General features: G+C 37.1%; 1 protein-coding gene across 3 annotated transcripts in view; it reads left to right on the top strand.

Moving 5' to 3' along the window:
• Nucleotides 1-21844, top strand: part of LOC103009966 (uricase) — a 135112-nt gene that overhangs the window by 90550 nt on the left and 22718 nt on the right. For 2 of the 3 annotated variants that reach the window (XM_057539944.1, XM_057539936.1), the window contains exons 3-5: nucleotides 11556-11774; nucleotides 13924-14040; nucleotides 14140-14218. In XM_057539944.1, coding sequence (XP_057395927.1) covers nucleotides 11556-11774; nucleotides 13924-14040; nucleotides 14140-14218 — 415 coding nt within the window. Of the gene's footprint in view, nucleotides 1-593; nucleotides 807-11555; nucleotides 11775-13923; nucleotides 14041-14139; nucleotides 14219-21844 lie in introns of those variants that run through there. The other variant, XM_007173014.3, reaches the window with a different exon arrangement.

Below are 21844 nucleotides of genomic sequence, written 5' to 3'. Positions count from 1 at the left end.
TCCATGGCACAGCAGGAAGCTTTCCCCATGGATCGTGGAGTCTGAGTTTCAAGTCTCTCAGACTGTGCCGGCTCTGACATTTGATTCCATTTACTTCTGCCATTTGCTGTTTAGGCATTTTCAGAATGGGACGGATCCCATGTAATTGTGTGATTCTGTCACAACATGCCAGCGTGACTCCGAACGCCTTTGTGCTGAATTGTTGACTGCTGAATAGTTTGCAATGTCATCAAAAAGCCCTGGCGAGAAGAAAAGGGATGTATAGTTAACTCGTGGGAGTAAACATCATGTAGTATGAAATTCAGTGGACAGGAGAACTCTGGATTGATAAATAGATGTTGAATAAAATCTGTTTCATGTTTATTCCCTTATGATTGTCTCTCTATGAGTGAGAGCAAATGTTTGTGGTTCAGACATTACACAGAAATGACAAAACTTTGTATCATCTTAGTAATAATTAGGATCTATCACTTGTAATATTCTCTATCTTAAGGAAACATTTCCTAAAGGGTACTTCAAAGGCTTGCTTCAAAGAAAGAGCAAATTCAGTTGTATTTTACTGAAGATGTTTACATAGCCTCTCCACCTCCTGGTTTTAGCCACTCAGCATGGTGCTTTACTTCAAAGAGGCCTTGGTGTCCAATTGGTTGCAATGCAATCAGGTAAACATATTGACCGCTCATGCTTCAGATCAAATAAAAATGTTACAAGCATCTGTTTTGCCCAAATTAGTCTTTCCCATTCTTGAAACTGAATCTGAAGTTGAAGGCAAAGGGAAAATGGCTCATTTCCATGACTATAAAAAGGTGAGACCATTCTCTTTTTGGAGGAGGGAAGAAGTAGATAGGCATATGAAAACATTTCTTTAAGTGCATGATGCCTTTGAATCAATTATTAAAGATGCTGTAATAATAAATAGCCGTTTACTTTATGCCTGAAAATCATTATGGCTCTGATCTGTCCCTTTGCTTACGGATCCAGATCAGAGTCACTTAGGGATTCAGACTAAATTGGACCCTTGCAAACTGGATCACTTCTATGGTTGAGCTGGTGTTGTTCAGGATTCTTGGGCTTCATAAAAAACGAAGGGCTTAGAGCTCTTTCTCCTAAAACAGAATTTTGTGAGGAATGTTATGTACCACCTGCCCACATTTTCCTGTGGTGCTGGCAAAAAGGGACCTCAACCCAAACCTGCTAAATAAGAATTCTTCCAGTTGGGCTCAAGAATCTACACTATTTACAAGTTTTTTGGTGATGCTGCTGCACCCTAAACTTTGAGACTTGCTGCCCTGAGGCCAACGTTGTGCTGTATCTGGTTTCACAACCTACCAAACTGGTAAACCGAGAAGCACTTTTCTGACCATTCCTCCATGGGTATCATTTTATTTAATATATGTGTTTACTGCACTCAGAAAAAAAGGATTTCAGCAACCCCAAAATTTCATCAGTTTTTTAAAAAATTTCATAGCATGAAGTTTACTTTTCTAAGTTAAAGTGAAATAAATTTAATTTTATCTTGTGATAACTTTTGGTATTATAATGATAATAGGTGAGTACACTAGGCTTAGGATTCATTAATTCATATGCAGAATGCAAGCAACTTGTTTTCATTTACGTAGGCTAAAGAACATTTGTTGAATAGGATATAAAATAATTCCCGTTTTCTCCTCATTACACACTTAGCACAGTGCCTGGCAAATAGTAAATGATCCATAAGTGTTAGCTAAGATTATTTTTACTACAACCTGAGCCCTTCCTGTGATTGAGCTACAGGATATCTGTATTAGGATGGTTTTGCTAAAGCCAAATGTATTTCAAGGTCTGGAAAAACGCAATTAATTAGGTTCTTTCCTTTCAGGTGTCACTTTCAATAAGCTTATCTCCTGTTGTTGCTGACCTGGTCATGCTGATTGTCAGTCAACAACCTTCCTTATGCAATCACTAGGTGTCAAACACTGTACCGGTGGTTGAGGGGTTCCAGGGATTTCAACATTACCCTAAAGCCTAGATTCCAGTGTGTCCTGGGTTTTTACTAACAACAGCAAAGTAATGTCGTGGAAGGAAGCACAGTGAATTTGGTGGATGGAGAAAATGCAAACTGAGCAGAATGTTTTTCACATTACCCACTTTTGAAGCCCAATTAGTACAATATTATGAAAACATCATGTCTCCTTCACAACGTGATTACCTCTATAGAGTAGAAATAGTAGAAAATCCCTTCATTGTAATTTGGCCAAGTATAGTGAACAAAGACGAGTACTTTACTTGGTAATGGGCTTCTTTTTTAATGGTTGGAAGTTTGCATTCATTCATCCAATAATCCTAGAAAATCTCAGTCTTTTTTTTTAAATTTAAGTACAGTTTACAATGTTGTGTTAATTACCGCTGTACAGCAAAGTAATTCAGTTATACATACATATTCTTTTTTTTAATAGTCTTTTCCATTATGGTTTATCATAGGATAGTGAATATAGTTCTCTGTGCTATACAGTGGGGCCTTGTTGTTTATCCATTCTCTATATAAAAGCTTACATCTGCTGACCCAAACCTCCCACTCTATCCCTCCCTCAACCCTCTCCCCCTTGGCAACCCCCAGTCTGTTCTCTATGTCCATGATTCTGTTTCCATTTCGTAGATAGGTTCATTTGTATCATATTTTAGATTCCACACATATAAGTGATATCATATGGCATTTGCCTTTCTCTTTCTGACTTACTTCGCTTAGTATGATAATCTCTAGTTGTGAAAATCTCAGTCTTGATCTCTTCAAATTTTGCCTCTTCCACATTCTCTCTATCATATCTTTCTAGTACATTTTTAATACTATTCTTTAAAAAATTTTTTAAATTGTAGTTGATTTACAATGTTGTGTTAGTTTCAGGTGCACAGTAAAGAATATATATATATCCTTTTTTTAAACATCTTTATTGGAGTATAATTGCTTTACAATGTTGTGTTACTTTCTGCTGTATAACAAAGTGAATCAGCTATATGTATACATATAACGCCATATTCCCTCCCTCTTGCGTCTCCCTCCCACCCTCCCTATCCCACCCCTCTATGTGGTCACAAAGCAGCGAGCTGAACTCCCTGTGCTATGCGGCTGCTTCCCACTAGCTATCTATTTTACATTTGGTAGTGTATATATGTCAATGCTACTCTCTCAGTTCGTCCCAGCTTACCCTTCCCCCTCCCTGTGTCCTCAAGTCCATTCTCTATGTCTGCATCCTTATTCCTGTCCTGCCCCTAGGTTCATCAGAACCATTTTTTTTTCTTTTTAGATTCCACATATATGTGTTAGCATATGGTATTTGTTTTTCTCTTTCTGACTTACTTCACTCTGTATGACAGACTCTAAGTCCATCCACCTCATTACAAATACCTCCATTTCATTTCTTTTTATGGCTGAGTAATATTCCATTGTATGTATGTGCCACATCTTCTTTATTCATTCATCTGTTGATGGACACTTAGGTTGCTTCCACATCCTGGCTACTGTAAGTAGTGCTGCAGTAAACATTGTGGTATATGTCTCTTTTTGAATTATGGTTTTCTTAACGTACAACATAGACCTACTGTATAGCACAGGGAACTCTACTCAATATTTTGTACTAACCTACATGGGAAAAGAATCTGAAAAAGAATATATATATTCTGATCTAGATAAAAGTCAATGTTCAGCTCAAAAGTAGCTGAATATATATATTCTTTTTCAGATTCTTTTCCCATGTAGGTTATATTACAAAATATTGAGTAGAGTTCCTGTGCTATACAACAGGTCTTTGTTGTTTATCTATTTTATATATAGTAGTGTACATAAGTTACTCCCCAAATCCTAATTTATCCCTCTCCCCAACATTTCCGCTTTGGTAACCATAAGTGTGTTTTCTATGTCTTTGAGTCTGTTTCTGTTTTGTAAATAAGTTCATTTCTAGTTCATTTTATGTCTCTCTCATATATTCTCTCTCGTGTGTGTCTGCATTAATCCCTGATTCTTTACTTGGATCAGTCTCCCAGTTCTCTAATTCTCTCTTTGGCAAGATTAATCTGTTACTCTACCTCTTACAAATAACTAGTTCTTTCTTCAGTTGTGTTCAATCTGTTTCTTAATCCACTTATTAGTGCATTTCTAGAAGTTCTGTTGGGTTATTTTTCAAATTTTCTTTGTCTTGTTTATAGTGCCTTATTTCTTGCTCGAGAGAAGCTATTCAACCTTCTCTTTCATTTCTGCAAAAATATTAAATATATGACTTTTATTTTGTGACTGATAATTCCAATCTTTGCCGGTCAGACTTTGCTACCTGTTATTTCTATGACTCTCTCTCATGATACTTTGCTACCATGTGTACCTTTGATTTTTGGTTATGAGTTCATGTTCCTTAAAGCTTTATGTGTGAGAATTTGAGGTTGAGATAAAGCTGGGTTTCTCCAGACCCTGGTCTGTGCTGGCTTCATCAAAGTGCAGTCATCCTGTGAGGACTCCTGGGAGTTAGACTGTTGGCTTTATTTATTTATCCTCAATAACTTTTTGAGGTACGGTTTACGTACCATAAAATTTTCATATTTAAGTTCAACTTTATTTTTGTTCAAACTGTTATAAGACTGTTAATATACAGAGTAAAATCTAGAATGTGACAGAAAGCTGAATGCTTGTTGCATCATTAATTTGATGAAATGGGATGAGACAAACAAAATGACTCAGGCATTTGTAAAATAAAGAATTGTTCATGAAAAATGTGGTTAAAGGGAAATATAAGTAGAATAAGTGGAAGAGGACCAGACAGTTTTATTTGGTTAATTCCTACTCATCACTTAGGGGGCTTTGTGGATACCAGTTCCTCCTGGAAGCCATCCCCCATCTCTCTCAATCCAGCTTAGGTGTCCCTTACAATATAGTCTCAAAACCCATTGTATTTTTTCAATTAGAGTAATTATCATAATGTGTTCTAAATACTTGGTTTCTTTTCTGAAGTTCCTCTAGAAAGCAGAGGTCAGCAAACTCCTGTGGGTCAAATCTGGCCCACTGTCTGTTCCTGTAAATAAAGTTTTATTGGAATACAGTCACACTCATTCATTTATGTACTATGTATAGCTACTTTATGCCATAATGGCAGAGCTAAGTAGTTGCAACAGAGATCATACAGCCTGTAAAACCTAAAATACTCTTTGATTCTTTACCAGAAAAGTTTATTCTACTCTAAAGTTCGTTCTAATCTCTATCAGGGCAGAATAGTGACTACCTTGTTTGCTGTTTATCTCCAGCACTTACCACAGTGCTTGTCACTAGAAGGAATTAAATAAATAGAGATGAATGTATGGATTGAATAAAAAAGGTTTCAGAGACTTCAGTTTTGGGGTTATGCAGATTTTAGAATGAATTAAATCTAATCAGAGAAACAAATAAATGTGGGTATGTAGGTAAAATCCCATTATAAAGAACTTCACTATAATGTTATATCAGGGAGATAGCTGAGTATCATAAAAATAATCAGGCAAACCTGGGTCCATGCCTGGTCCTACCTCTCATTAGCCACGCAGTTTTGACCAAACTATTTAACCTCATGAGTGTCAGCTTCCTTTTCTAAAGGTGGGACTCATGAGCTGCACCTTTACAAAATGCTATCAGGATTCGGTGAGATGCTGTGTACATAGCCTCCAGCACATAACTGGTGCTCATTAAATGTTGGTTCCTTCTTACCTTGTTTCTTTTCTATCATGATGCAGTTATTTCTTTGTCTTTGCAGATGGACTGAAAACAGTCCTTTAGTGATATGGTTCTATTGACCACAAATAAGCCTCCATTACTCATGTTTTCAATGGTCCTGATCCAGAAAAATGTCAATGTTCAACCCAAAAGTGGTGCCCCATTGTTGAAGGCACGGAGCTGAATTTTAATCCTGCCCCAGAGGGCAAGCACTCTTCTTTCCTTCCCTTATTTCACAGTTTAAACAAACCTGCAATAAACACAGAATTCATCTGAGCTTAGAATTTATCTGTAATTTAGAAAAATGACTGAAGTGCTAGAAAAACCAATGGTTTGAGCAGGGGGCATCTCCCAGTTTTGGGTAAGTTCTGCCTAGTATAGTGTAGGTAGAATAACACTGTTCAGTCTCAGTAGGACCCTTTACACTGTATCAGTCTGTCTGTCAGCTTTGGGAAGCTCACTTAACATCACTGATCTAGTTTACATTAAAATAAGCGTCCTTCTCACCAAATCACAGGGTTTTTGTGAGGAATAGGTAAGATAATATAGGTCTTTAGTGGATAGAAAATTTTTAAATGGTATAGAAATGCAAGTTTCTGCAGTAGCATGCCCACTTCCCTCTTTCTGGGAGGGATCAGAATGCTTCCTTTCTCTTCCTAATGAGTGCAGGGACTCTGACGTAGTGAGAAAGATCGTGTCACTTTGGGGCAAATGGTCGAGGTACTCCTCCTCCCTCTGTCACCCAGTAACTGTGTGACCTTGGCAAGTTACCTAACCCTAGTGTCTTCCTTTGTAAAACTTGGTTAAGGATATCTGCTTCACAGGGTTCTTGTAAAGGGTTAGAGGAACGCATATATAGAAATTTCCCTTCAAACCCTCACTAAATTGTTGCTACTATTATTTTTATTTTCAAGTCTTATACATTAGGAAAGAGAAATCTTTCAGTGTACGCATTTCAGTAGAATTTCCTTCCAACTGCATGTTTGGAGGTCTCTATCAATTCTTCGCTGTGAGGTTTTCTGCTCCTATTCCTAGAGGCTCCTGAGGCCTTGTTCCAGTTCCCTGCCCTAAGGCTATTGGTACTACGGAGAGGCTGGCAAGAAGAAAATTAGCATTTCCTTGACATTTAGTGATGAGTCTCTCATTCTTTGTAATAGGCAGAAGTATGAAAATAACGCAACACCTGTAGATGGAGTCTTCATTAGGTGACAGGTCGCCCTTTCTGCAATAATTATTCATGAGTCATTATATTGTGCTTGAAACATCTGCTTGACAAATCCCTTTGGAGCCACACTTTGAACATAACTCAAGGCATATCCCCCTTGATAGTAAAAATAAGCCACTCTACGGCCTAAAGCAACATGACATTTGCTAGCAGATATCAATATTTTTCCATCTGAGATTTAGTTGATCCTAAGCAGCCAAAAAATACCAGATGCCTCTAAGATTATTATTCATCATTATTGTTCTTATCTTTATGTATTATTAAGACCCAACAGAGTGATATTAAGATGGTTCATATGAGTGCCCCTTTTTCTCATATTAGTTCAGCGTTTTTCTCGGAAGTCTTCTCGTCCACAAATGCCCAAGAAAATAGGCAGGCAAAGGAAAAATCTAGGTGGAAAATTGAAAGAACTTCTCTAGCACATTCCAAAGATAGAGAGGGGGGCATGTCTCCACACATAGTTCTTCCATCTATCACTGCACACTGCAACTGAATTGATATTTAAATATGTGTGATGGGTCCAAAATAGCTAGCACTTCTGTATTTCCCTCTGTTATGGAGGGTAGAGATATGCTTACATAAGCTCTTCTAATACTTGAGAGAAAATTCTAGTCATTTTAAAATTAAAATCTATAAAAGTTTTCCCTTATCTTTCCTAATATTTTTTCCACCTCAAATCCATCCACTGGGCCTTGTAGAGATTAACAGACTCCAGGCTAAGAACTCCTAGACCTGTAGTGACAACCTACATCACTTTCAGTATGACGTGGAAATAAGAGAACACTCAGTATCTAAGCGAAGATGCGTAAGATTCATTTAAAATCTCTCAGAGTTCTCTCCAACATTACTTGCAGGCAATCAGTGATTCTCTATCCCTTTATATTTGAAGACATGTCTAAGAAAAGGGAATTTTTCTCGTGTAGAGCCAAGTATAGATTTACTCCTGCTGACATTTTGTCCAGAGTATTACTCTAGGAAATTGTTTCCTTTTATGACTTTTTTCCCTCAAGCCACACAAGCCTGAGGAAAGACAACCAAAGTATGAAGGCAGAAGTAGGCCATATCATAGCAGCAGTCTTTGATTTTAGCCACCCTAGCTCTGGATTGGTGTACAGTCGTCTGACTATTGCTCTCTAACAGTAACTGGAAGGACCCTTTGATGCAAAATATGACATAATTATTATTTATCAATGATAGTCATAGCTACATTTATTGAACATTTCTTATTTGCCAGGCACTTTTCTAAGTACTTTATGTTTTTTTGTCCTGTAATCCTCACAGCAATCCTGCTAGATGGGCACTACTATTATTAATTTTATAAATGAAGAAATTTGCCACCATTCACAGAGCTAATAGGTGGTGGAACAGAGACTCACCTTTGGCCTGACTCCATCCTCTCAGCTACCCGCCCACCCTTCAGATGAGAGCAACCTTGGGATTTTACTGTACGGTTATCTTGGACATGGATCCCTGCCCTACACTGTGTGTTATACACAATAGGATTCTGGCACCTACTTCCGGTTTCTCAGACTGCAGAACTGGGGAGGTCTTATTGATGAGAACAGCCTCAGTCTGGCCTGGGCCATTATCTGTTCTGTCAGGTCCTGCTGAGGGACTCTTGGGTGTCCCACACCATTCTTGTTCCATCCTGCTCCAGTCTCGGATGGTTATGTCCTCTTTATTCTGACTCTTTTCTCAGTGCACATGATTACTCAGCCTTTGCCAGAGTGTCACAGTCAGGAGGGAGCTTGCTAAAGAGTGCTGACCTCTCCCGCGTGTGTCTTGCATGAACCCCAGGATAGCTGCACGGTGCTAGAATGCTCTGTCTTATTAGCAATGTGAACACTTTGTGCTGTGTCAGTAACTTTGTCTACCTGCGATTCTGCCCTTCCTGGCCCTTTATTCTCCAGCCAGCTGTGCCTGTGATCTCCAGGCTGTGGTGACCAGAGGGCAGAAGTTGCTTTCCTCACTTTCCCAGGAAGAGGAACTTCCTGACTGGGGTCTGAGCTGAAGCAGCTTTTCCTGTATTGCAATCTTTGGGGTATTTTCATGAACTATTCCATGTCACTACACAAGAGGTGCAGGTGGTGGGGCAGCATTCGGTCATTCATGATACATTTATTAAGCACCAATTGTGTTCCAAGCATTCTGCTGAGCACTGGGGTTGCCATGGCGACCAAGATAGAAATTGTTTCTGCTTTCATAGTTTACTGTTCTTGAATAAATCAGACCTATGAAGAGGCTATTGTAATGTGATTTGATAAAGACTCTGATAAGGCAATAACAGAGCATTTTGAGAGCACATAGAAGGGACACCTACTCCAGACTTGAAGGGCTGGGGCAAATTACCTAGAGGAAGTGACATCTGAGACTTAAAGAAGTTGAGTCAGAAGAAGTTAGGCAGGTAAAGAGATTGGTAGTTGGGTAGCAAGGAAGAGAAAGAATGTTCAAGAAAGAGGTAATAGCAAATTCAAAGGCCTACAGGCAAAGAAGAACACATGTAGGGCCTGGGTGACCACAATTAGCTCAGGATAGCTGAAGTGGAGTTTGAAATAGGGTGTGGCAAGATATGAAGCTGAACTAATGAGCAGGGGTAGGGAAATGAAGGGTAGCTATCATTTAATCTTACTCTGTATCTCATGGGTACCACTTGCTTTCAACAGACTAACCTACTTGGGTATTTAGTGGCAGGGGATGGGACTGAGGAGTAACATTTGTTAAGTCCTGCTGTGTGCCGAGGATGATGGAAGGTCTCAGAGACCTTTGGTCCTGGACCTCAGCCCATACCATCCAGGGACCCCAAGCCAGCCAAGTGCCTCCCTGGCCCGGGTAGAATCCCTTGCAATTCGAGACATGCCAGAGTCTTCCTTCTGCTGTTTCCAGCAGTGCTCCCCACTCTAAAAACTAGTGCCCTTAATCAAGTTCCCCTCTGTTATCTCTTCTGCTGCTACATCCACAGCCAGGCCTGACATGGCCACTCTTACTGGGGTTGACTTCACTGCACCACCAGGTACCAGGGACTGAGCCAGCCCTTTCACATTCACCAGCAACTCTACTTGTAGGGGCAGTTATCTCCATTTGTACAAAGCTGGAAACTGAGGCTCAGGGACATCAAATTATTTGTCACAAGCCACAAAGCTATAAGTGGTAAGGCAGAATTTGGACCTGGTCTGATTTCAAAGCCACTACAATCACACAACTGTGCCTCTTTCCCTGTCAACATTATAGTTCTTATTAGGATCCTGTAAGTCTGCTCTTTAGGTTTTCTTATTGATACTTTTCTTGAAGATGAGTCCCCCAAAGACTGGGTCAGATACATCCAAGGGGCCTCTCCAAGAGTTGTCCCTTACATGTGTCCCTCCTACAGAGGAAGCACTGAATTCAGACACCACAGACCTTCAGGGTATGTTCAATAACCAACAGCAGCATGCCCTACCAGGCTCTATCCCCAAGATTTAAGGCAACCTTCACTACCCCACTTTGATTAAGAATATGACAATAATTTCTGATGTTGGCTAGCATTTTTAAATTCCTCCCAAGGGATTTGGTGATTTTTTTATGCGGGTAGATATTTAGGCAGCCCTTGGCCTATCTGAGCATATCGCCTACGTGGGATTCGCAGACGAGGTTTCTTCTTTGCGACTCTCCCCAGATTCTCACTGCATGTTGTTTTTGGTTTACTTTTATTTTTGTCACCTTCTCTCACTACCATTTTAATGTTAATTTTCATGCTAAATAAAATAGGTTTTCCTGTCCCTCTGCTCCCTCCTGCCTCTTCTCTCAAACACCAATAAAGCCCAGGGACAAGTCTTATAGAGTCTAGCAGTGGAGATGGACGTATTCACTAGCGAGGGCTCCAGCTTCAGACAGGGATACTAATGAATCAGTCACAAGCTTTTATTAAGTGTTTCTTCGCTAAAAGCATAGCTTTCCTTGCAGCCATTTGGCTCTGGCTCTGTACTGCTGAAGGTAGTCTAGACCCTGTCACTAATTACTTTTCTTCCTGGTAGCAAGTAGAAGAAGCAATTTTCAAATTGTTTTTATTGATCACAGGGCCGTTTCTCCAGAATACTACTCTCTATAAAAAAGGGGATATAATTATTTCCAGTTAACATAGTCAAAAGATTTTATAGAGGAAGGCAGTTTATGTAGTAGTTAGAAGTACACAATTTGGAGTCAACAGAGCTGAGGGTGAATTCTTGGCTCTATCCTTTACTAACTGGGGTAAGTCACCTAAATTCTTTGAACCTCAGTTTCTCCCTCTGCAAAAGGGAATAATATTAGTTCATAGGGCTGATATAAGGATTAAGTTAGTAGAGCTTAAATAAGAGTAAATAGTTTGGCTCAGGAGGTATGGTTATTATTGTTGTTGCTTATTATTATCAAGAAAGCCATCTACCTGTCTCTCTTCAGGCCAATCTGATATATTTTCATCTGTTCCTTGTGATTCTCTTCTCTCCATACAAATTCTCATTCTCCTTCAGAAGTAGGGCATGATCTTGCTTTCAGGAATACTCTGACTCTTACCTTTCATGATTACATGATAAAATTAAGGTTTAAAGAAATTGTAGTTTACTTCTTGTTTTCATTTAGCCTTCTTCATTAAGATGACTGTTTTCATTGCAGAATGATGAGGTGGAGCTTGTCCGAACTGGCTATGGGAAGGATATGGTAAAAATTCTCCATATTCAGCGAGATGGAAAATATCACAGCATTAAAGAAGTGGCAACTTCAGTGCAACTTACTCTGAGCTCCAAAAAAGATTACCTGCATGGAGACAATTCAGACCTCATCCCTACAGACACCATCAAGAACACAGTTCATGTCCTGGCAAAGTTCAAAGGCGTATGCGTCATTCTACTTCTTAGATGCTGCCCATCTGGATGCAGAAATCACCGTACTATATTATGAGGATACTACTTGCTTATTTCAAGTTCCCTGTACTTTTTAACCCTATTTTTACATTTAAACCATTGAAAAAAATTCCTTTTCTATTCTAAAAGTCTCAGCTTTACAGAAAATCTTGCTTTTTTTTTTTAAACTCACCTTTTTATTCTCTTTTCTTTTCTTCTTTTTTTCCCATTTGTTCTCTTTTCTTGGTTCTCAACTCACTACAACATCTTTTAGGCAGAGAATCCTACTTGACAAATTTACGTGTTATCTCTTAATTAGGATCATTGGCAAATCAAGGCCCTGAGAAGATTTCAGAATAGAATTTTACACATTTTTGTCATGCAGTTATTTGAGTCCTATTATTTTTTTCTTTTAGAATGATGTGCATTTATAGAAGAAAGTACCATTTCTCTTCTTGATATTGCTCTAGAAGAAAATCAAGTATCAGATACATTTCGAGATCTGTCCAACTTTTAATACCTTCCTGATTTTCCTAACTCCGTGACCACTTAGTGTCCACATTTGGTGGTAGTTGTACTTTTCAGAAGGGTCTTGGAACTGATAGACTCTAATCTCTTAGCACTTTTACCTCAGGTTTCTCTAAGTGTGAGTGAAACTGTGCTGGACGACCAGCAGATTTCTGGGCAATTCAAGATAATTTTTTTTATTTGCTAAGAAGTCTAGAAAGGCAAGAAATGTAGACTGGAAAGCTTCTTTTCTCATGCTTTTGCATGAAATTCACACCCATAATGCACGAAATGAACAAACTAATTTTTTTTAGAAACTTATTTATTTATTCATTTATGTGCATTGCGTCTTTGTTGCTGCATGCGGGCTTTCTCTAGTTGCGGCGAGCGGGGTCTACTCTTCGTTGCGGTGTGCGGGCTTCTCATTGTGGTGGCTTCTCTTGTTGCGGAGCACGAGCTCTAGGCACGCAGGCTTCAGTAGTTGTGCCTCGCGGGCTCTAGAGTGCAGGCTCAGTAGTTGTGGTGCACGGGCTTAGTTGCTCTGCAGCATGTGGGATCTTCCCAGACCAGGGCTCGAACCCGTGTCTCCTAAATTGGCAGGCAGATTCTTAACCACTGTGCCACCAGGGAAGCCCGAACAAACTAATTGAAATATTATTTCTGCAAGGTCTGTCTACACCCTGAACCTTTCTCTTGCTAATCAGAATGGCCCAGCAAGTATAGGCAGGGCTATGGAAAAAGGCATTGCTTTCTTTAAAAATGAATTGAAAATAAGCTCTGTACTGTGTTAGACAAGAGGGTCTCTATATAACACAAATTCTTATATTTCCTGTACTATGTGAGAAGTACAGAAAAGTGAAAGAATGGACCTGTATGTTAAAACCAATTTAAATGTATTCATTGTAGATAGAGTGACTGTATAATTTCTTATCCAAACCAGGATACTTTTCAGAGTGAAATAGGACGCTTATTAATAATTATTCTGAGACAACAGGTATAAAACAAAACTATCCTTGGGAAACCTATACAGTCTACCTTAATTATAGGCAAAGCCATAAATAATCTGTAGACTGTAATAGGACCATAAAACATTGACTAGAGATTAACCTGAAGAATTTGGATGGAAGAAGGGAGCTGCTTTATGGGGGTGGAGGGCTGGGGATGGTCAATAGAAGGCCTGTTTGCAAGGCAAGGAAGCTGAAGTGACCCTTCATTAACATTTTTCTTTGGGAAACTGGGAGGTCTGTTTCCCAGCCTCATGAAGAGAGCAGAGTGTTTTGAAGTATCCTGCAGTACTTTAGCTGCCATGGGTGATGACTGAGCTCACCGTGAGGAGAATCTGAACGTTAAGTTCCTTTTTGCTCATCCACTGATGGATAGACACATCCTCTCCTGCACACAGTTTTCTTTTAAAAACAGGATAGTCTCACCTGGTGATGGTGATCTATTAACTACACTTAGGAGCCCTTGTCAGAAATTGGGATTAGGACCAATTCATCTCTAATTCTTTCTTATTCTTTGTTTCTCTGATTCTAAAAAACACTTTATCAGGAAAGAGAGTCCCATGGATATTTAAAAATGATTTTTAAGTGGGGCAAGTATTTCTGATCATTCACATTTATTTCTTTTTACAGATCAAAAGCATAGAAACGTTTGCTGTGAATATCTGTGAGCATTTCCTTTCTTCTTTTAACCATGTTATTCGAGTTCAAGTCTATGTGGAAGAAGTCCCTTGGAAACGTTTTGAAAAGGTTACCTCACTTATTCGTGCTCTCAGTTTAATTAAAGAAATTGGCTTTATGACATATGTTGAAATTTTACTGGAAATAATTTTTTTTTCTAATTTTCAGAATGGAGTTAAGCATGTCCATGCATTTATTCATACTCCCACTGGAACGCACTTCTGTGAGGTTGAACAGTTGAGGAGTGGTGAGAAAATGCTTTTCATGTTTTGATTCTGCAATAGCAATTTCAGTTTTTTTTTTCTTCTAAACAACTCTGTTTATTAACACCAAGGAAAACTGTAGAGAATTTTGAAGTCTTTTAAATCTGAGATGGGAATGAACAGCGTGACCCTGGATTACATTAAAGAACTATCTGCTTTTTATCTTAAAAATATAAATATGAAATAATAACCTTTGCAACAAATCTGGGGGTTGAGTGATCATTTTTATTGCATGATTTTGAAGTGAGGGAAAAAAAGACACAGGCTGACAAAAGCTCAAATCTCTGAATTTTCTGACCAGTTATTTTTGTACCATACCATGCTATGATTATAATAACCTTTATAGGAAATATCTAGAAAATAACAATCACATTTCCTTGAAATTTTGTTATAATAATAAAACCACTGATATTATTATAGTTACCATAAAATAAACCTCCTTTAAATATAGCAGTGACAATTATATAATTCTTTCTATTTACCAAGAAATCTAAAAATTAACTGAGGAACATAATTACAATATAGACCTTATTAGTACTGATGATTGAACTTAGCAAAGTGTGTCTTCCACTGATTTGTTGAGGTTGTCAGAGCAGAGTTCAATAATTGACTAAGAGTTAGACTAGAGGACCTCTAAGAACCATAGAACCACCATGGTAGAAATGTCTCTATCATAATAAAAAATAAACTTTAATGATCATTATAAATTGAGAGTGTGAACTCTGAAATTTTTTCTTTTCTATTTTCCTTTTCTCTTTTCTTCTCCTTTCCTTCCTTTTCCTGCTTGTTTCTTTCATTTCATTTCTTTTCCTTTCTGTATCTCTTTTTCTTTCTTCTCTAGCTCTCTTCAGTAAGAATTTGAGGTGATGTCTCATAAATGTCAGAAATATTAAAAGGTTAATAAAATATAAGTTCCTCTCATCTAAGTTCTATTGGATAATGTCTTCCCTTAGGAAGTCCTAGTGTTTTAGCTATCATTTAATATTTTTCCCTATCTGTATTAAATTCTAGACACAGCCAGGGCCTTCTCAGTGTTTGATTAACAGTTGTGAAATTATTATTATATAAGGAAGACTGAATAACTAGTTGTTAAGTTGAAAAGGTAATGATTTTTTTAATCCTCTAAATCTGTAGTCATGTGATATATTAACTTGTTGACTGAGCTGTTTGTTAGTTAAAATGTAACTTCCTTTCTTTCCTTCCTTCTTTTTTGCTTTATGTATGTGACTTTGGAGGAGAGAGAGAGGTTCCTGATTCCCCAGGCCAGTGTTTTCCTACCCAAATCACAGTGAATACCCCTGTAAAATTATAAACTCTAAACTGGCACTTCCCAGAAGAAATATAATGCAAGGCACATATCTAATTTAAAAATTTCCTAGTAGTCACATTAGAAAAGTAGAAACAAATTAATTTTAATAATACTTTTTATTTAACCTAATATATCCAAAATGCCACTTACATATGTAATAAATACAAAAATTATTAATGAAATATTTAATATTATTTTTTAAATTAAGTATTTGAATTTCTGTGTGTATTTTATATTTACAGGACGTCTCATTTCTCATTTACCATATTCCAAGGGCTTCATAGCCACATGTGGCTAGTGGCTGCCATGTTGGTTAGCTCTAAACCACTTTGAGTGATTTTTACGATACTTAACATGTTTCTCATTCCACTTTTAATTATGTAAAATAGTAGCAGGGGCTAGAATTAGATTTCAGGAGAGCTAACTAAAAAGATAAGAGCCTGTATAACATATATTTATATCATTGATTTAAATACTATTCATTCAATAATGATTTTGAGGACTTGTTAGGTATACTAGCGGTGGTAAATTCAGACGTGAATAAGACATTCTCTGACCCTAGTGAGTTCACAGTAGATGAATATTAAGAGATAGACTTATAAATAGATTTATTGCAATATGAGGGGCTAAAGACCACTATGAAAGAATTAAAGGTATGCTATGGGAGTAAAGAGGTGCAGAAAACTAACTCTTCCTAGGGCAGTCTGGAAGGCTTGATGGGGGAGGAGGAAATATTCCAACTGACTTTTGAAAAATGATTGAGAATGTACTGGACATAGAAAGGGGAAAGGAAATTACAGGCAGAAGAAACAGAATGTACATGGGTAGGAGTCATGAAGAGTGGAAGAGGGAAACAAATATTTTGAGCATCTGCCTTTTGTAGATCACCATACTAGGCAAATGATTTTAGTGTTGAAAGGGCAAAGCATTTGTGCAACGGTAGCAGGGTTGAAGGGTCCAGTTTTTAGAATGTAAGGAGCAGAGATGAGGATGAAGAGCTTGGTTTGGGCCTAATGTACCATACTAGCAAGATTGGCCTAACTAGGGAATTCCTGGCAGTCCAGTGGTTAGGACTCTGAACTTTCACTGTTGAGGGCCCAGGTTTGATCTCTGGTCGGGAGACTAAGATCCTGCAAGCTGTGCAGCATGGCCAAAAAAAAAAATTGGTGTAACTAGGAGGCAGTTTTTGCATGGTAGTTAAGTCCATAGGTCTTGTCAGACTAAACTGTTTTCTTGTTGTTTGTTTTTTTGTTTGTTTATTTACTGCTTTGCTATTTTTATTAACAAATTTTTTTGAACCATTTTTTCTTCCTGGTTCTATGATTTATTTTTACTTGGCAAATTAAATAATGTTATTTAACAGTAATCAATCAGATGCTGCTATCCATTATACATACTTATCTGCATCATTATACAAACCCCAAAGGCAAAATTGCTGGGTTTATTTCCATAGAAAGAGTAGTTTTCAGGTAAACATCTTTTTTTTTTTCACACGCACACACACTGTATTTTATTTTTACAAGAGATAAACAGACTGACACCAAGCATTGTAAATGGATGACCACAACAAAAGCAACAATGATTGCAATTACCAAACATGAAACACACTCATACTATGTCATAATATTGACATTCAGTCCAGTAATCCTCCACTGTAACAGCTCCTTTACTTTGCAGTGAAAATTGATTTGTATATTCTTTGCCTCTGAGTCCTGGTGGGATTTTTTTTTTTAATTCAAACAGAAAGTCACAAAAATTATAATCATCCTCATCAGTTCACTCAGTCCCATGTAATTAATTTTTTTTTTCATCTTGATCTTTTGTTAGCACTTTTATGAGTTCATCAGTTTTTCATTAGAGTTCTGAAAATGCTTATTCATTCACTTCAGCAGTACAGTCAGTTACCAGAAAACTGTACTTGTCAGAGTCTTTTCCATGAATTCCTTGAAGATGAAACCCTTTTATAGGAACATATTTGCAAAAGCATCAGAGTACACCCAGAACTGTCTGGGAATGACAAAAGACTTAAAAATGACCACGGTTAAAGATTTGATGAAAGTTCATAATAATGCAATTGACAAGGAAATTTAGTTATTTCTGAGATAAACATATTAAGGTAACAACTAGAATTGTGACTTATAACATTATACCAGAACATATAAGATTTTTAGAAATTTCATGTAATGCCTGAAACATTTATATTAACATATTTCCATACAAATAACCCAATGAAAGTTTAGTATGAGTTGTTTTGTTTGTTTGTTTGTTTTATACTGCAGGTTCTTACTAGTCATCAATTTTATCCACATCAGTGTATACATGTCAGTCCCAATCGCCCAATTCAGCACACCACCATCCCCACCCCACCACAGTTTTCCCCCCTTGGTGTCCATATGTCTGTTCTCTACATCTGTGTCTCAACTTCTGCCCTGCAAACTGGCTCATCTGTACCATTTTTCTAGGTTCCACATACATGGGTTAATATACGATATTTGTTTTTCTCTTTCTGACTTACTTCACTCTGTATGACAGTCTCTAGATCTATCCACGTCTCAGCAAATGACTCAATTTCGTTCCTTTTTATGGCTGAGTAATATTCCATTGTATATGTGTACCACACTTTCTTTAACCATTCGTCTGTTGATGGGCATTTAGGTTGCTTCCATGACCTGGCTATTGTAAATAGTGCTGCAATGAACATTGGGGTGCATGTGTCTTTTTGAATTATGGTTTTCTCTGGGTATACACCCAGTAGTGGGATTGCTGGATCATATGGTAAATCTGTTTTTAGTTTTTTAAGGAACCTCCATACTGTTCTCCATAGTGGCTGTATCAATTTACATTCCCACCAACAGTGCAAGAGGGTTCCCTTTTCTCCACACCCTCTCCAGCATTTGTTGTTTGTAGATTTTCTGATGATGCCATTCTAACTGGTGTGAGGTGATACCTCATTGTAGTTTTGATTTGCATTTCTCTAATAATTAGTGATGTTGAGCATCTTTTCATGTGCTTCTTGGCCATCTGTATGTCTTCTTTGGAGAAATGTCTATTTAGGTCTTCTGCCCATTTTTGGATTGGGGTGTTTGTTTCTTTAATATTGAGCTGAATGAGCTGTTTATATATTTTGGAGATTAATCCTTTGTCTGTTGATTTGTTTGCAAATATTTTCTCCCATTCTGAGGGTTGCCTTTTCGTCTTGTTTATGTAAACCATTTTTTAAATTGAAGTATAGTTAATTTACAATGTTGTGTTAGTTTCAGGTGTACAGTAAAGTGATTCAGTTATACACACACACACATACATACATGTATATGTATATATATATTCTTTTTCAGATTCTTTTCCATTAGAGATTATTATAAGATACTGAATATAGTTCCATGTACTATACAGTAGGTCCTTGTTGTTTATCTATTTTATATATAGTAGTGTGTATATGTTAAACCCAAATTCCCAATTTATCTCCCCCCAACTCCTTCTATCCCCTTTGGTAACCATAAATTTGTTTTCTATTTCTGTGGGTCTATTTTTATTTTGTAAATAAGTCCATTTGTATCATTTTTTTTAGATTCCACATGTAAGTGATATCATATGATATTTGTCTTTCTCTGTCTGATTTACTTCACTTAATATGATAATCTCTATGTCCATCCATATTGCTGCAGATGTCATTATTTCACACTTTTTTATGGCTGAGTAATATTCTTTATCCATTCATCTGTTGATGGACATTTAGGTTGCTTCCATGTCTTGGCTACCGTAAATAGTGCGGCTGTGAACATTGGGATGCATGTATCTTTTCAAATCAGAATTTTCTCTGGATATATGCCCAGGATTGGGATTGCAGGATCATATGATTAACTCTATTTTTAGTTTTTTAAGGAACCTCCATACTGTTCTCCATAGTGGCTGCACCAAATTACATTCCCACCAACACTGCAGGAGGGTTCCTTTTTCTCCACATGCTCTCCAGCTTTTAGTATTAATAGACATTTTAATAATGGCCATTCTGACCTGTGAGAGTGATACTTCATTATAGTTTTGATTTGCATTTCTCTAATAATTAGCAATATTGAGCATATTTTCAAGTGCCTGTTGGCCATTTGTATGTCTTCTTTGGAGAAATGTCTATTTAGGTCTTCTGCCCATTTTTTTTATTGGGTTCTTTGTTTTTTTGATATTAAGCTGTATGAGCTGTTTGTATATTTTGGAAATTAATTCCTCGTCAGTAGCATTGTTTGCAAATATTTTCTCCCAGTCCATAGGTTGTCTATTCATTTTGTTTATGGTTTCTTTTGCTATGCAAAACTTTTAAGTTTAATTAGGTCCCATTTGTTTATTTCTGTTTTTATTTCTATTACTCTAGCAGATGAACCCAAAAAAATATTTCTGCAATTTATGTCAAACAGTGTTCTGTCAATGTTTTCCTCTAGGAGTTTTATACTATCCAGTCTTACATTTAGGTCTTTAATCCATTTTGAGTGTATTTTTGTATGTGGTATTAGAGAATGTTCTATGTTCATTCTTTTACATGTAGCTGTCCTCTTATCCCAGCACCACTTATTGAAGAGACTTTCTTTTCTCCATTGTAAATTCTTGCCTCTTTGTCATAGATTAATTAACCATAAGTGCATGGGTTTATTTCTGGGCTTTCTATCCTGTAACATTGATCTATATGTCTGTTTTTGTGCCAGTACCATACTGTTTTGATTACTGTAGCTTTGTAATATAGTCTGAAGTCAGGGAGCATGATCTCTCCAGCTCTGTTCTTCTTTCTCAAGATTCCTTTTGCTATTCAGGGTCTTTTGTGTTTCCATATGACTTAAAAATTTTTTTGTTCTATTTCTGTGAAAAATGCCATTGGTAATTTGATAGGGATTGTATTGAATCTGTAGATTGCCTTGAGTAGTATGGTCATTTTAACAATATTGATTCTTCCAATCCAAGAACATGGTATATGTTTCCATCTGTTTGTGTCATCTTGAAGTTCTTTCATCAGTGTCTTACAGTTTTTGGAGTACAGGTCTTTTGCCTCCTTAGGTAGGTTTATTCCTAGGTATTTTATTCCTTTTGATGCGATGATAAATGGGATTGTTCCTTAATTTCTCTTTCTGATCTTTCATTGTTAGTGTATAGAAATGCAACAGATTTCTGTGTATTAATTTTGTATCCAGCAACTTTACCGAACTCATTGATGAGCTTAGTAGTTTTCTGGTAGCATCTTTAGGATGTTCTATGTATGGCATCATGTCATCGGCAAACAGTGACAGTTTTACTTCTTTTCCAATTTGGATTCCTTTTATTTCTTTTGCTTCTCTGATTTCTGTGGCTAGGACTTCCAAAACCATGTTGAATAAAAATGGCTAGAGTGAGCATCCTTGTCTTGTTCCTGATCTTAGAGGAAATGCTTTCAGCTTCTCACCATTGAGTATGATGTTAGCTGTGGGTTTGTCATATATGGCCTTTATTATGTTGAGGTATGTTCTCTCTAGGCTCACTTTCTGGAGAGTTTTTTTATCATAAATGGATGTTGAATTTTATCAAAAGCTTTTTCTTCATCAATTGAGATGATCATATGGTTTTTATTCTTCAATTTGTTAATGTGGTGTATCACACTGACGGATTTGTGGATTTTGAAAAATCCTTGCATCCCTGGGATAAATCCCACTTGATTATGTTGTATGAGCCTTTTAATGTACTGTTGGATTCAGTTTGCTAGTATTTTGTTGAAGATTTTTGCATTTATGTTCATCAGTGTTATTGACATATAATTTTCTTTTTGTGTGATATCTTTGTCTGGTTTTGGTATCAGGGTGATGGTGGCCTTATAGAACGAGTTTGGAAGTGTTCCTTCCTCTGCAATTTTTTGGAATAATTTCAGAAGGGTAGGTTTTAACTCTTCTCTAAATGTTTCATAGAATTCACCTGTGATGCCATCTGGTCCAGCAATTTTTATTCACTGGGAGTTTTTAAATTACTGATTCCATTTCACTACTGTTAATTGTTCTGTGCATATTTTCTATTTCTCCCTAGTTCGGTCTTGGGAGACTGTACCTTTCTAAGAATTTGTCCATTTCTTCTAGGTTGTCCAATTTATTGGCATATTGTATTTCTGTGATGTCAGTTGTAACTTCTTCTTCTTCATTTCTGATTTTGATTTGGGCCCTCTACCTTGTTTTCTTCATGAGTCTGGCTAAAGGTTTATCAATTTTGTTTATCTTTTCAAAGAACCAGTTTTAGTTTCATTGATCTTTTCTATTGTTTTTTTTAAGTCTCTATTTCATTTATTTCTGCTCTGATC

The sequence above is a fragment of the Balaenoptera acutorostrata genome, chromosome 1 (assembly GCF_949987535.1).
Source record: "Balaenoptera acutorostrata chromosome 1, mBalAcu1.1, whole genome shotgun sequence".
Taxonomy (NCBI): domain Eukaryota; kingdom Metazoa; phylum Chordata; class Mammalia; order Artiodactyla; family Balaenopteridae; genus Balaenoptera; species Balaenoptera acutorostrata.
This window is presented reverse-complemented; position numbering and strand designations above follow the sequence as displayed.